The sequence below is a fragment of the Erpetoichthys calabaricus genome, chromosome 9 (genome assembly GCF_900747795.2).
Source record: "Erpetoichthys calabaricus chromosome 9, fErpCal1.3, whole genome shotgun sequence".
In the NCBI taxonomy this organism is placed as follows: domain Eukaryota; kingdom Metazoa; phylum Chordata; class Cladistia; order Polypteriformes; family Polypteridae; genus Erpetoichthys; species Erpetoichthys calabaricus.
The window spans coordinates 103,944,057-103,960,257 of record NC_041402.2 but is presented as its reverse complement, the minus strand read 5'-3'; the positions used below and the strand labels follow the sequence as shown (position 1 = coordinate 103,960,257).

The 16,201-nt window shown below is 37.8% G+C and overlaps 1 pseudogene and 1 gene segment (V, D, J or C); one reads left to right on the top strand and one right to left on the bottom strand.

Moving 5' to 3' along the window:
• Nucleotides 1-640: 640 nt before the first annotated feature.
• On the bottom strand, nt 641-3,188 carry LOC114657598 (uncharacterized protein K02A2.6-like; annotated as a pseudogene).
• Nucleotides 3,189-7,684: 4,496 nt separating this feature from the next.
• On the top strand, nt 7,685-8,378 carry LOC127529087 (T cell receptor delta variable 1-like). The segment is given in 2 exon segments: nt 7,685-7,792; nt 7,881-8,378. Coding segments are annotated over 2 exon segments (453 nt in total).
• The last annotated feature ends 7,823 nt before the right edge of the window (nt 8,379-16,201 follow it).

Sequence of the window (16,201 nt, the reverse complement as noted above, 5' to 3'; positions counted from 1 at the left end):
CTGAAGCATTAGCACGTTAATGATGAATGAGTGAGATGAGACTTCCTGGTTAATGCAACACTCCGTCGCTGAGCCAATCAGCAGCACACAGGAACTTAACTGCATGCTCTGATTGGGTAGCTTCTCAGCCATCCGCCAATAGCATCTCTTGTATGAAATCAACTGGGCAAACCAACTGAGGAAGCAAGTAAAAAGACCCATGGTCCGCAGAAACCAGCGAAGCAGCGAAAAATCCGCGTTATGAATTTAAATATGCTTACATATAAAATCCGCGAAGTCGTGAATCCGCGAAAAGTGAACCGCGAAGTAGCGAGGGATTACTGTATATCACATTCCTCCCCCCTAGATAACATAATCCTTTAGATAGGCTGGCTGGCGAGTTATTCTTTTAGGATGCTCCATTTCAAAATTTGACAGGCCCTCGTTTGGAGTAACTTTAGTGGGCTCCTAATGAATCTGATCAGGTGTCATGGAATTATCATCAGCTGATTGTTGGGCCGTAGCTGGCTGTGTGTTATTGTGCTCCTCATTTTCCATGTGGTTCTCAGTCTCCTGAGGCATTGAGTTAGTTACTTGCCCTCTAAGTTGTCTCATAATTATTCAGCCATCATCTGTTTTAACCTCGTAAGATACTGACCCCATAGCTCTCACTACCATTGCTGGCATCCACTGAGGCCCTGTTGTATAATTTCTTTTATACACACTATCCCCTGCTTTAAACTGCCTTGTTGGACTGTGTGTAACTTTACAAAACTGCGATTCCTTCTTTCTTTGCAACTCTGATGCCAGATCTGGGTGGAGACAATCTAAGCATGTTTTAAGTTTCCTGTTCATCAATAGTTCTGCTGGACTGTATCCCATACTGGAACAAGGAGTTACATGCTGTTGCAGCAGGAACTTTGACAGTCTAAGATGCCAGTCTCCGACCACAATTCTTTTAAGTGCGTCTTTAGTAGTTTGCACCATGCGTTCAGGCTTGGCTGTTTGACGATGGGTGAAATGGAGCTGTCTTGATATGATTTATGAGATTATGCCCCAAAAATGCCTGGAACTCATCCAAAGTAAACTGAGCACCATTATCAGACACAATTGTATCCGGAAGTCCATGTGTGGCAAACAATTTTCTCGATATTTGAATGACCGCAGCTGTTGTTGCAGAAAAAACAGGGCTGACCTCTAACCACTTTGAGAAGGAATCAACAACGAGAAAAAAGGTTTGTCCTTGATAAAGTCCAGCAAAATCAATGTGCAGTCGAGACCATGGGTTCTTGGTTACCTCCCATGGCTGACTAACAGTTCTGGCTGGAGCATGCCGTGTAGTTTGACATGAAGTACAGCTAGCTACCCATCATTCTATATGTTCATCCATTTTAGGCCACCACACATAGCTTCTGGCAAGAGCCTTCATATTTACCATACCAGGATGACCTTCATGTAGAGCAGCGAGGACTAAGGTTTGTGCCTTCTGTGGAATTATTACTCTGTTTCCCCATAGAAGACATCCCCTGTATGAAGATAGCTCATGCTAACGCCTTTTAAATGGCTTGAAGTCCTCCCCTAATTTTTCCTTCGGCCACCCCTTCCACACCCAGTTCAGTACACGGGCTAACAGTGGATCCGCTGTCATCATGCATGCAATATCAGATGCCTGCAAGGGGGGTTTGGAGATAGATTCCAGCATAAGAACTTCCGATACTGGAGGAATTTCAAATTCTGGGGTCCTGAGGGGTAAACGGCTTAATGCATCCGCATTAGTAATTTCTTTTCCTGGGCGATACTGAAGTTCATAGTCATACGCATTTAACAGTAATGACCATCTGAGCATATGAGGTGAAATTATTTGTGGTGTAAGCCCATTTCCTTTAAACAGCCCCAATAATGGTTTGTGGTCTGTGATGATTGTAAAACTCCTACCATATAGGTACTCATGAAATGTTTTAACTCCTGCAATGATACCCAGTGTTTCTTTATCAATTTGTGAATAATTTCTTTCTGTATTGGTCATAGTCCTCAAGTAATATGCAATTAGAGCTTCACGACCACCACTTACTGTGTGACTCAGAACAGCTCCTACTCCATAGGGGGAAGCATCACAGGTGAGATTAAGTGGTTTCTCCAAGTCATAATGCACTAAAATACTATCTGATGATAGCAACTTTTTTACTTTATTGAAAGCTCTCTCATGGGTGTCGGACCATTTCCAAATGGCATTTTTATCCAACAGTCTGTGAAGTGGCTCTGCCACAGTAGCCTTATCTTTTAAATATAAATGATAAACGTTTAGCAGTCCCAGAAATGCTTGCAGCTCCTGTTTATTACTTGGTGTTGGAGCCTTATGGATCGCTTTAACTTTTGTGGTAGTTGGATGAATTCCTTCAGCATCAACTCTGAACCGTAGGAACTCTACACTTGGTACACCAAACACACATTTGTCTTTTTTTAACCTCAAGTCTACATCTGCAAATCATTGTAGTAATAAATACAACTTTTCAGCTAAGGCTTGCACAGTCTCTGCTCCAATTAAAATATCATCAAAATAAGGAACCACTCCCGGGAAGCCTGAAAGGAGGTCGTCCATTAATTTCTGAAAATTTCTGAAAAATCCCAGGAGCAATACAAACCCCATACTACAGGCAAGTAACTCTGAATGCACCTTTGTGAGTAATTATTGTCGGTGCATCTGCTCCTGCATCATCCACTGGCAATTGTTGATACGCTTGTGCAAGGTCTAGTTTTGCAAAAACTCTTCCTTTTGCTAATGTAGTAAGTATCTGATTGATGGATGGAATCTGGTATGGGTGCCCCTGTAATGCCTTATTAATTGTGGATTTGTAGTCAGCACATATTCGAACCTCACCATTCGGTTTTAATACAGGAACAATAGGAGTGGCCCAAATGGGATGAGTTACTGAAACTAGTGCACCCTGATTCACTAAACGATCGAGCTCTATTTCTATTTTTGGGCGGAGAGCAAAAGCAACAGGTCTTGGTTTTATGGGTGCTACATTGGGGTCCAACTGAAAAAAAACTGGTGCACCCTTAAATTTGCCCAAACCCTCTTCAAACACACAACTAAAATCTTTCAGGACTGACTGTATTGGGTCTGTGTCAAGGCTGTGTACTCCTGTTAACTGAATACCTAAGGGTTTAAACCACTCTCCACCAAGTAGATTGGCCTTTTGTCCCATAACAATAATAAGGCGTAAATAACCCCTGTCCTTCCTATAATGTACTTTGACTGAGCAGTAACATTTTGTAAAATTTTGTTTGCTATAATCCACAAGTTGAATATCACAGGGTACAATAGGAGGAGCATTCATTGGCCATAATGTGTGGTAGGTCTCCTCTGAGATTAAGGAATACAGTAATCCCTCCTCGATCGCGGGGGTTGCATTCCAGAACCCCCCGCGAAAGGTGAAAATCCGTGAAGTAGAAACCATCCGTTATATTTGACTCGGTAAATGTTGTCCCCGTAAGTGCAGAGGGGAAGGATGATGAAGAGAGAGAGGAATTGAGGCGGAGAATCCAACAGAGGTTGGTGGGTTCGACATCCAGACACGCCAAATTATATAATGCCCGGCATAAGGAAGCGCACTTTCAGTCGGGTGATTTGCTGTGGATTAGAGCTCATCATCTCTCGGATGCCAGCAAGAGAGTCTTCGCCAAGCTCGCGCCCAAATGGTTAGGTCCAGCTCAAATCATTTCACAAACAGGTCCCGTTAGTTTCCAGGTTCAGAGGGGTATCGACACTAACTCCAAGCTAGATACTATTCATGTGGCCAATCTCAAGCCACATTATTTTACATAATAATAGTATGTTCTATGTTTTGTTTTCATTGTCCCGTTTACTGTCCGTTATATTTGACTCGGTAAATGTTGTCCCCGTAAGTGCAGAGGGGAAGGATGATGGAGAGACCGCAGCACCGAGACGGAAATCACCTGTTGGATCCACCAGATACATCCTGGACATTTTATATGAGGAGCGAAGGCGAGAGGGAGGTAAGGAGAGAGAGAGAGGGAGGAGACAAATCGAGAGGAAAAGAAGATAATTTAACCATCCATTTATCAACTCATCACTGCCGATCATTGCTTTAGTCCACTGCTTGCTTTTTTTCAACATCCGATTCTACATCACAACAGCGAGAGCCGATATGCCCAGGGTTCGAATTCATTCCAGCCATTGCCAAGACTTTTATGGTGAGGTCGTTTTGTTGTCGGGAAGGAGCACAATATTACTACAGTCAGTTTCAATGCTGCCGGACTTTAGGGGGGTCAGTGTAAATATTTGTACATTCGTGTTCTGATATAATAGTTAGTCGCTGGTGTTTTTGGGATAGTGATATGTATTAGTAGTGACCTCCGCGTCAGGCTCAAAAAGAGAAGTAAAAAAAAAAATTAAAAAAAAGACAGACAGACAGACGTAGTTAAGTCTCACAAAAGTTTTACTTGAACAATCAAGAAAAAGAACGCCGACTTCGTAACCCCAAACACAACCTTGTAGCACCCTCTCCAACTCCTCCTTAACCCCTGTTACCGCATCAATCAATACACCGCTGTCAGTCTTCCGTGCTGTACACCGCCCTCCCTATAATTATTGAATATTTGTCAGTCTTTTCATTTCACAATATGTCCATGTTTGATTTTACTTATCTGTTTACTGTTTTCTGGTTCGTCGTGTCAGGGATAAAAAATAAAACAACTTGTAAGGAGTATGGCTTGTTATTAAAGCAAGAAACCTCGGGCAATCCAAGGAATAAGTCTTGGTACTGTAGTGGCCGATCTGGGTAAGGGGTCAACCGTTACAATTCCATTATCATTGCCATTCAAATATTTATTTGTAATTAATTGCAGAAATAGTGTGTGAACATTTGTATTTTTATGAAGAACAAAATATAATTTCCAGTAGAAATTATTAAAGACATTTAAACTGATTTTACTTTTATGTAAGTATGTATCCTGAGCATAAATATGGTACCCTTAATAATAATAAGAAGAAGAAGATAAAGAAAGAGATCTGCTTCTGTACAGAAAGCACTGGTTTAGGTTAACAGCTATACCATGTATTCCTAAAATATACTAGGCTTAACTGTTTTCCTGAATATTTTACTAAAATCAATTTCCTTAAATGATGAACACATTTTGGCAGTATTAATGAGATATATATATATAAAAACTCTGCCCTCCACAAATATATCACCATCAAGCATAGACTTCACATTAAAAGCAGGTCCTATCAGTCAGTCATTATCCAACCCACTACAGTATATCCTAACACAGGGTCACGAGTGGGGGAGGAGGGGAAGGTTTTGTTGATCTGCTGGAGCCAATCCCAGCCAGCACAAACTGACAACAGTTTATTGACCCATACTCCATCAGACCTATTGGTCCTCTCAGTTATCAATTGGATCTCACTGTTCATTTCAAAATTCTTTTGTTGTTTTATGTTTCCTGGGTGAAACTGGTTATTACCAGTCTTTATTTTCACAATGTGTGCATACTACCTTTTGTTCAGATGGACCATGAACAGGAATTTGAAATAGAATGGATTCTAGACTCTCATCAGAGATGTTGTACTGTGTATTATCTAGTTTATTGGTCTGGCTATGATTCTGAGAAATGGTACTGGGTTTCTTATATTCATGCTCCTAAACTATTGCATTTGTTTCATCATTACCTCAGTAAGCATTATGACTTCATCTTAGATTCATGCTGTAAAGTAGACTATGCTGTGAACTTTACAACGTATATTTTTATTTGGCTTAATAAACTTTTTTTTAATTAGATTTTTTTTTCTCATTCTGAACTATGCCAATTTAATAGTGCTATTTAGTTTCAAGACTGATGGTAACATTTTATTATGGCATTTTTGAACTCTCATGCTTCCTATCAGAAATAACTGTCAGCCTTCCATAGTCTTCATAACCTTTTCTGTCCATACTGCTGCCAAGTCAGTTGGGCTAACAGTCTTTAACTATACAATTAAAATTTATGAAGTTTAAATATGGCATACACAAGTTTTTTTTTTTTTTTGTGGCTCTTTCATCTCTTTTGCCTCCCAACATTAGTAACATAAGGCAATAATTTTATAAAATACAGTAAGATGAGGTTATTGACCAACAGAGTAGAGGAAAACAATATTATAATTTACCTAGATCATAATCTTTGCAAAAAGAAAAATTCATACCATCACTTTTTATTCTGCATACTATAAAGGGAGTGGGAGGAATAATTCTTGATTAAAGCAGATAATATGAACCAGATGTTTTTAACCATGCTTAATGACATTTCATTCTTATATGAGAAAGTCTGCATTATATTTTTTTGGCCTACTGTATTTTAATAAATAGAGTTTTAATGTAATATACTACACCATAAGCTGACATAAGGTAATCTTAGTTGATGTTTTGAATGCAGAAGATACGTACAAGTGTAAAGACTTGAGTGATTCTGATGGAGCCAAATTGTTATGGCCAGATGACTTAGTCACAGCATTTCTGAAATTGAAAGACTTGTTGGATTCTTATAGTCAGCTGTGGTAAGTAGCTACTAACAGTTGTTTCAGGAGGGAAAAGTTATAAATCGGAAGTAGTAGGCAAACAAGACTTATTGATGTGAATGTTTAACAATGGCTGTTCTGTCTGATATGAACCAACAGAAGGGCTACTTTTACATAAATTACAGATCATTTTAATGATGGTTATGGGAGTAACGTGTCATGACACACAGTGAATCAGATCTTGCTGGAATGGGACTATGTAGCTGCAGGTCGGTACAGTCAGAGTGCACATACTAATCTCTTCCACCAGTGAAAGCACCTACCATTGACACACAAATGTTGCAACTGGATTTTGGATCTTTTTGTTGAATCATGTGATTCAGGTACATGTGTGTTGTTTACCTGAGGAAGAGGTAGCACCAAGATGCACTATAGGAAGAAGACTATGGAGGATTTTTAATGCTTTGGGAAATCTTCTGCTGAGAAACCCTGAATCCAGGCATTTGTGTGGACATTACTTTGACATGTACCAACTATTTAAACATCATTGCAGCCCAGATGCACCCCTTCATAGCAATAGTATTCCTTGATGGAAGTAGGTACCTTTCAGAAGGAAAACACACTGTGAGGAATAAGAAAAAAAATTATGAAGAGTTCAAGGTGTTGCCCTAATGTCTGAATTCCATGGACCTTAATCCAATAAAGCAGTTGTGGAATGTGTCAGAATAAGAAATCTCATCCACAGTGACTCCACCTCAAAGTTTACAGGAGTCAGAGGACCTAGTACTAGAAAGCACAGGATACATTCAGAGGTGTTGTAGAGTCCATGCCTTGGTAGGTCAAAGCTGTTCTGGTGACACATCATCAGTATATACCAGCCAGTCAGTCCACCAAACGTTTTATAAAATGTGTCAAAAATGATTAACAAATAAATCTAGAAAGATAAATGCTTCAAATGCTTGGGTTTAAAATTGTATTGTTGCTTATACAATTTCACCAAACCTCTAACTGAATTTTAAGCATTATCATCTCAGCATATGGTTTGTGGTTTTATTTTAAAGGCAACAACTGGTATTTTAACAACATGCCCATCCTTTCCTCAGGATGTTCATTTACATACACATCTTGTGTAACATATTTTTACAGACACAGATACACATGTTTAATACAAGACATTTTCCAGAGAGTTGTGCAACAAATTGAAATAGTAAACAATGATGCTACACAATTTTTCCTTATATTGTGAAAATAAAAAATATTTTACCTGTGTGCTAATTATATTTACGGTTTTAGCAGGTATGGATTGCCACTTCTTCAAGCTGTATTAAACCTGTAATATTTTCTTCTGTTTATAGTTTGTCTCTTTTTATTATTTCTCTTCTAGGTTTAAAAACAGGATCAGGATATTCAGTCTCCAAACAGAACAGATTTCTTCAAACAGAAATCATTGGATCAGAATCCACTGCAGTGACAATTAATTGCAGCTACTCAACAAATTACATCAGTGTGTATCTCTTTTGGTACAGAAAGTATCCTAACCGAAGCATGCAATACATTTTAAGCAAAGGAGCCCGTTCTGCCAGTGGTTATGAAAATGCTGCAGATTTTTATAAGGAACGGTTTTCTTCAAGAGCAGGACAAGATTTCACTGAACTCACAATTTCAGGTCTAACTTTGAGTGACTCTGCCATCTACTATTGTGCACTGAGTCTCACTGCATTGCTTTCTCCTCACGCACTGAACAAAAATCAGTGACTGCCAATATGACAGTATGGTATACCACTTATTAACATCTGATGCTGAACTTACTGATATGTATTATGGAATCTGCATACAAAATGGTGTAAAAGTGAATTATGGTAATAAATTCAATGACAAGTCAAGCTAACTAAAAAGATTACACTATGCAAGCTTTCAAGGCATCTCAGGCCCCTTCTTCAGGAAAGAAGTAATACAAAAAAACTGGAATTCCCTGTGTTTATATAGACATATTTTTAGTTTTAAGTTTTAGATTTTAAGTGGGTCAACTTAAATGTAAAAAATTAATAGACCTCTCCAGGCTAAGATTCATTTTGCGAGAGTGGAGAACAATATATAGTCAAAATCGTTTGATATGATAACTGTCCAACAAAGTCTTTTGAAGATTTGATGAGTTTTCCATACAATGTGGGTCTGTGGTCAGGTTGTCTGTGTCAGTCAGAGAGATGTAAATAATCCTCATATCTGGTCATAAAACTCTTGTCTTTATTTAAATCATGTTGTAATGTGTTAAACTTTGATATTGCAGGAGACAACAAGCACATTTGGATTCTGGGATTTAGAGAGGGTTTGCAGGTTTGATAATTTCATACCCTTTCTGCACTTCTTGTGGTAATTTAACACATCTCTTTTAAACAGCAAGGTTTATTGTAAGCAGCTTGGAAGAAAACAAAATTATTCTGATGTAGTTTGAAAGTCAGTTAAAGGATTTATGCAGGACTTTACTATGTCGTTGTCAACTCACCAATTCCGTTAAATGTCAGACAATCTATGACTTAGAATTCAGACTTTTGGTATAAGAAGGAATGTGCCCTGTCTTGGTCAATAAAAATTATGAACTACAAATTACTAAACCTAGACTGAACTCCATGCTCTGCTGATTCAGAGAGCAGAGTTTCTGGTTCAGTGTTCTAGGACATGTTGTTATACATTGTGTGCCAAGCCCAATAAGACTTGCACTAAGATAAACTAGATTTTAACATCAACTGACCCTCAAATAATTAATGAAGAATTCCATTATTATTGTACAAATTTGTTTTCTAGTCTGCCTAACTATGGTCTCCCTAACTTGAAATGTTTTCTTGATAATCTACTGCTTCTACTCCTCACAAATGAAGAAGCACCCCTCCTGGATAGCCCCATCACCTTAGCAGAACTCAAGAAGGCCTTGGACTCTACGGCTGCATTTAAAGCTACAGGTTTGCATGGGATTTCATTTGAGGTAGTTACCGTTTTTTGGAAGAAACTATCCTCCTTTTTGATGTAATCGAACAGGCAAAAATCTTTCATTTATCTGAATTTAACAATATGACTGACATTACACTATACTAAGCACACACTAGGGACAATTTAGGATCGCCAATGCACCTAACCTGCATGTATTTTGGACTGTGGGAGGAAAACGGAGCACCCGGAGGAAACCCACGCCGACAGGGGGAGAACATGCAAACTCTATGCAGGGAGGACCTGGGATATCCACTAATTGTTGTTGCATATTTAATGAAGTCAATCCTTCTATCTGTTCCTGAACCAACATATCACCATCCTTGCAATCTCACTTGACCATGAAAAAAGTGAATGTAGTCCCCTGCTCTAACTCTGTGAGCTCCATGATTAAACCTTCTCTTCCATCTAGTTACTGGTCAGAATCTATACTATTCATTATTTCTAAATTTTTATGGAATGGCAAACGACCCAATCTTAAACATGCAATGTTAACTCAATGTTTAATGGAGGGTACCTCTACCCAATATGGAGTACCACCACTGGGCCTTCATCCTACGTCCTATTTGGTCCTGACTATACCTTCCTTCCCTTCCTTCAACTTGGTTGCATATCAAATCCTCCATCCTCTCTCTTCTCTGTTTAGCAGATACTCTGTTTGCTCCATTGAAGCTTAAAATCCTAGATTAGATTCCCAATGGGAAAATAGAACTTTACAGAAGCTCAAGAGCGAGAGAAAGATATCTCAAAAAAAAAAAACTTTTTAAGATCGATTATTTCATAACAATTTTGAGATTGATGTTTTGTCAAACATTATCTGATCTCCACAATCTTCTATAGTTTATAGTTATATTTTAAAGCTATCCCCGGCTAATGTTTACTTGATTATTATGACTTCTTTTGTGTATTGCATGAGAAAAAAGCTTTTGGTAAATGAGTAAATGTAAGCAAATACAGACTTCATAAATTATTATGACTAGGAGAATGATATATCAAAAGGCTTCTGTTATCATTGCTTCGTACAAAATCTCATATATGTGCTGTGTATGAAGCTATCAGTCAACTTTAGAGTTACAATTAAAATAATAGTATTGCCTTGGAGTCATAAAAGTTTAGCTTTATTTTAAATTTATTTTAATAAGTTTAGCTTTATTTTAAATTTATTTTTATTGAGTACTAGCTGTGTTACACAGGCTTGCTTGGGAAAATTCCTAAGACAATGGCGCTTGGTTATAGAGCTGAAGATTAATCGAATGTATACATGCAACTAACTTATTGCTTTTCTGTATACAATATCTGTAGTTTTCATTTTTTTGCTGGGGCTAATATTGTTAGGTCGCTGATGCTCTTCACACTTGAACATGCTACATACAATTGTCCAAAAGTAAAACATTCCTGCCATAGATCAATTTCTGCTTTTCCATGTCTTAGGTTTATTGATGGTCATTGCTGTAAGAGTTGAATTTGAACCCAGGTCCAATGTGCACCTGGCATGTGTCTGAGTCTCATATCCTTCTGTCCTTATGCTTAAAAGCTGATACTGTAATGTTATTTTATTATTTACTATGATAAATGTATTTCTTGTTATTTTATATAACTCCTTAAGAGAAAAATGTTATATTTATGGCATAACCATTCTTCTATAGTACTACGTTTCCTGTTTTTTGTACCCAGCTGGATCATAACAAATTAGGCCATTGTTCTTTTTCTTTTTAATCATGAGAAACAGTGTGTATGTGGAGAAACTCGCACATCTCCTAAAATAAGAATAAAAATAATACATTTAAAATGTCATGTTTATCCTAAGCAAACAGGACTATCAATCAAACTGTGGTCATTTAAGGTATCAACATCTGCCATGTCTCGCTAGCAACTAAGTATAACCAATCATGTTAAAAGTTTTCTGATTATGTAATGAATTCCTTTTTTTAAGTAGTAACCTGTTCAATAGATTGTATAAATATAGCGCAGAGGACACTTTTTTTTCTTTGTAAAAACACTGACATGAAAAGTTTTTTTGCCTTTCGAGATTTAGATAAAGAATAATGATTGACGCTTTCTCCTGCCTGTGTTTTATCGCTTAAATTGGGGCATTTCAGTGTGGGGTATCTGTATTCATAATTTTCTTCCACATTACAAAAAACAATTTTACAGGAAACTATTCTTTTTAATTGCGACAGATAATTTGGAAAAATAATGGGAATATTGGATATAAACATAATTTTATTCTGTCACATAAAAATAGTAGCTTTAATTGGATTTGAACATAACATTGGCTGCAGATGAGAGTTTTTAGTTTGTTCACTCAAAAATTTTTTTGAATTTATCACCAGTCATATGTTCATATGGTGGAGTTTGGTAATTACTGTTAATTTTTTTTATTTTATGAATATGGTTTTATCCTGGGTGGTGCAGTGGGTAGCGCTGCTGCCTCGCAGTTGGGAGATCTGGGGACCTGGGTTCGCTTCCCGGGTCCTCCCTGCGTGGAGTTTGCATGTTCTCCCCGTGTCTGCGTGGGTTTCCTCCGGGCGCTCCGGTTTCCTCCCACAGTCCAAAGACATGCAGGTTAGGTGGATTGGCGATTCTAAATTGGCCCTAGTGTGTGCTTGGTGTGTGGGTGTGTTTGTGTGTGTCCTGTGGTGGGTTGGCACCCTGCCCAGGATTGGTTCCTGCCTTGTGCCCTGTGTTGGCTGGGACTGGCTCCAGCAGACCCCCGTGACCCTGTGTTTGGATTCAGCAGGTTGGAAAATGGATGGATGGATGGATGGATGGTTTTATCCTGAAAGCCATAGCGAAACAATAAAGATCTTATTACGAACCTGAACATTTACTCTGACCATGCAATGAATTGAATGTTTAATGCATTGTACAGAAATTAACTGATAAAAGGAATTATTATCATTAATTATATACAGTGTCCATTCCATCTTTGTTCTGGCCGTGGGACCTGTGCTAAATTGACTAAGGGGTGCTGCTGTTCCCAGCTAGTCTTGAACCTGAGGATACCACCTATTTCTCTACTTCTTGTAGTGAATACCTATGTTAGCAGCCACGCCGTGTGGCATCCCCATTATAGCTCTAGCTTTATGGTGTTTGCTAGCCATGTCTTCCATGAGCTTCAATGAACTTTTCTCTTTCCTCTTCACAGCTCACTCTACATGCCATATGCCATTCTGCATATTTTTCCTGTCCAGAACATCTCCCCTTTTTTACTCTTCCATTCGCTCTCTTCTCATACCCTACCCATTGCTTCTTCTGGTGGCCTTCATTTGCAAAAATCAGAAAGCATTAGCACAACATATTATGGACAAATAAAAACACATTGGTTAGGTAATTTTGAACATCACAAAATTCCAAAGAAATCAGTCAAAGCATGTTTTTAGATTTGGAAATATATAGTTTTTGTATTGTAGGGGTTGTTTTTACCTCTAAAAATTGATACTGTATATTGAAATGTCTTTTCTTAGAAGATACATACTTTCCTAGATGAACGAATTCACAAAATATCATTTATTTTCAACTAAACAGGAAATAGTGTTTTTGTTGATAGGTCTCTCACTCAGTCAACTTTGCATTTTATGTATATACTGTAGATTAAAATGATATTTAATAAAATTGTTTAGCCAGTTATACAGTAAAATATGCCAGAGTGTTTATTTTTTTGTACATTTTTCTTCCCACCAGACATGGCACAGCTGTATGATGCGCAGCTGACCTGTCCACTTAATGTTTTGTGCAAATCAGGGCAAGACACAGAAGCAGCAGACATATAAAATAAGGTTATTTATTTAAACAAGTCCATAATTCAAAAGCCAAATACAAAAATCTATACAGCAGGCAAGATATCACACACAAAGTAATGGGAGAAACAATGGCCAAACTTAAAATAATCAAATCTAGGAACCGTACTCAAAAAACAAGAAAAAGGTTATAAACAGGAATCAAGCAAGAACCAAAGTATTAAGGAAATCCAAAAAAATCAAACACAAATCCCAAAAGGCCAGAGCATACTTGACACTACAAAATCAAAGGACATCTAAATAAACTATTCCAATGGTGTAAAAATTAAATGCTATGCAAAAATTTCTGTATAGAAATAAACATGAAGTAGGTGTTAGATGGAGCATTAATTTGAAACTGCAAACTCCTACGAATGCAGGTAGCACTTTGGGAAGACCCCTTCCTGAGAACATAGGCAGCAACTTGGAAACATTCACTCTTGGAGAGATGACCAACAAGTTAGGAATACCCTTGCTGAAGATATGGAGTGAAGCACTAGAACGATCACCACAGGGAACTGAATCTTTGTACATTGGTATCTTCAAAGGCCAGGTACTCTGAGACACTCTGTTCAGGCCTTGCTTGGCACTCTGGAACATTTCTTTCTGGAGCAGACAGTTTTGGAGAACAAAAGAAGGAAGATATAAGACAATATCAGAAAAATCTCTTTACCAAAACATACAACACAGCCTTCCTTTACAGCACACAAACTGATCTTTGTCTTTAGTAAGTGAAGGAACAAAATATTGTTTTCACCAGGTAAGAAATTTACTGTTACAACAGCTGGATGCATCAAGGCAACAGATTCAGAAACTTGATGAGAAAAAGCTCAGTATAGCCTTCTATGGGAAGACACAAAAGCATTTACCTCTATTTCCCCTCCCAAAGATGCAATTTGGCTGATATTCTGAAATTTATAATTGAGACTGTGATATCGGGCTGTCAGTGGTGATCAGCAGAATTTCTTTTTTGAGTATTTTCCAGGTCTGCATTGCCTTGACAGACCTGTACCTATGGGGTGGGAGTGCACACAGCATTGTTTCCCAGTGCAAGCTCTCCATAATGTCAAGAGTAGACCAGTAGGTCTTTGCACACCACACCTCTCCATAAAATATAGCTGATATCCCTTCAGAATTTATTGATGGCTACTCAGAAGACTATTTAACAGAGTTATTTCTTCTGGCAAAAGATACCTATAAAAGCAGACAGTATACCTTTCCTGTTTTAATTGTGATAGAATATAATCATGGTACTCTCTGCTGCAGTGAATATTTAATTTGATTTATTTTTGTACTCTTGTACTGAGTGCAGGCCAGTAATCTGCAAGTATACATTACTAATTACATAATAAATATATTTAAAGACACAGATTCTTGTGAACTGACACTAAAACAAAGTACCGGTAGTATGAAATTTGTTAACTAAATGGAACCCAACAATATATCTGTTAATTGTTGTACTATGCCTATGGACAGTCTATAGCAGATGAGATCAAACATTAACTCTAGTCAGCAGCATCCTCTGGGTACTGACTGCATATGACAGCAGTTATTCTTTATAATAGGATTAGTGAAAAAATCAAAACTAAGAATAATTCATATAACTGGTCCAAAAACAGAGATGTAAATCATTGACAGATACAGAAAAGATTTTGAAATCAACAGTCACAATCTACTAATTCCCTTCATAATTTTATTTTCTCAAAGTGACATGATTTGACTCTCATTTTAAATTTACTACCCACCTCTGAGGATGAGTCCCTTCTAGGTGACCTGGACCCCAGTTGGAATATTGGCTCTAGGAACTACAATACTTGACCGACATAAAAATTCAATGATGCTACTTTTACCAACTTTACCATCCAACTTCAAAAAAGCTCAGCATTATGAGCTGCATCATTTCTTTGAAGCCAGTATTTCAGGCTTTGGAGAATGTTCATACCTCAGAGCAATCAGTACAACAGGAGAAGTGCATTGCTCTTTGGTAATGGGGAAGGCAAGATTAGCCCCTAATAATGTTATAACAATACTAAGACTGCAACTTTCAGCAGCAGTAGTAGCTGTTCGAGTAAGTGATATGCTCAATAAGGAGCTAGATATAAAATCATTAGACATATATTTTTGGATAGACTCTTGGCTACATAAATATTATTACACATTTTTGTAGCAAATTGTACCCAACGCATCAAGCAAAGCACAGATCCCAAACAATGGAGACATGTGACCTGTGACGAGAATCCTGCAGACCATGCTCCCAGAGGTCTCACAGCAAAGCAACTCATGACTTCCGATTGATTTACAGACCCAGACTTCCTTTGAAAGACAGAACTTCCCAATGCAGTGGAAAAAATTAAAGACAATGACCCAGATTTATGTAAGGCTGAAGTCTATGATGTTCAGGCTAAGGAAGATACATTATTACTTGACAGCCTTTGTAAGTTTTTTCACTGGACAAGAGTAGTGAAAGCTATTGCTAGATTTAAACAACATGCCAAGCAAGAAAGGAAAGAAGCAGACCTAACTATCATCTAGATGGCTCAAGAAGCAACACTTTCAAAAGAGATACAAAGTCTCAAGAAACAAAGCAAGAAAGTTACATAAGTTTAAACCATTTCTTGATGAGCAATGTATACTCATGGTGGGAGGTCACTTAACACATGCTTACCTGCATCCATTTGTGAAGCATCCAGTAATCTTCTAAGAGATAGCCATTTGTTAGCCGTGTTGGCACTTTGGGTTTTGGGTTGCAGTTTGGGCATTCGGTCTCTAAAAGGTTCGCTATCACTGTTCTATACTATTTTAAATTGGAAAATATCCAATTCTAACTTAGTGGATCTGTTTAATAATCAACTAACATTTTAGAATAAGGATACTCTTCCTTTCTTGCTGCTTTTAAAGATTTGCTCTTGTTGTTGGCTCTCCTCTCTTTATCTTTTGGAGGGGG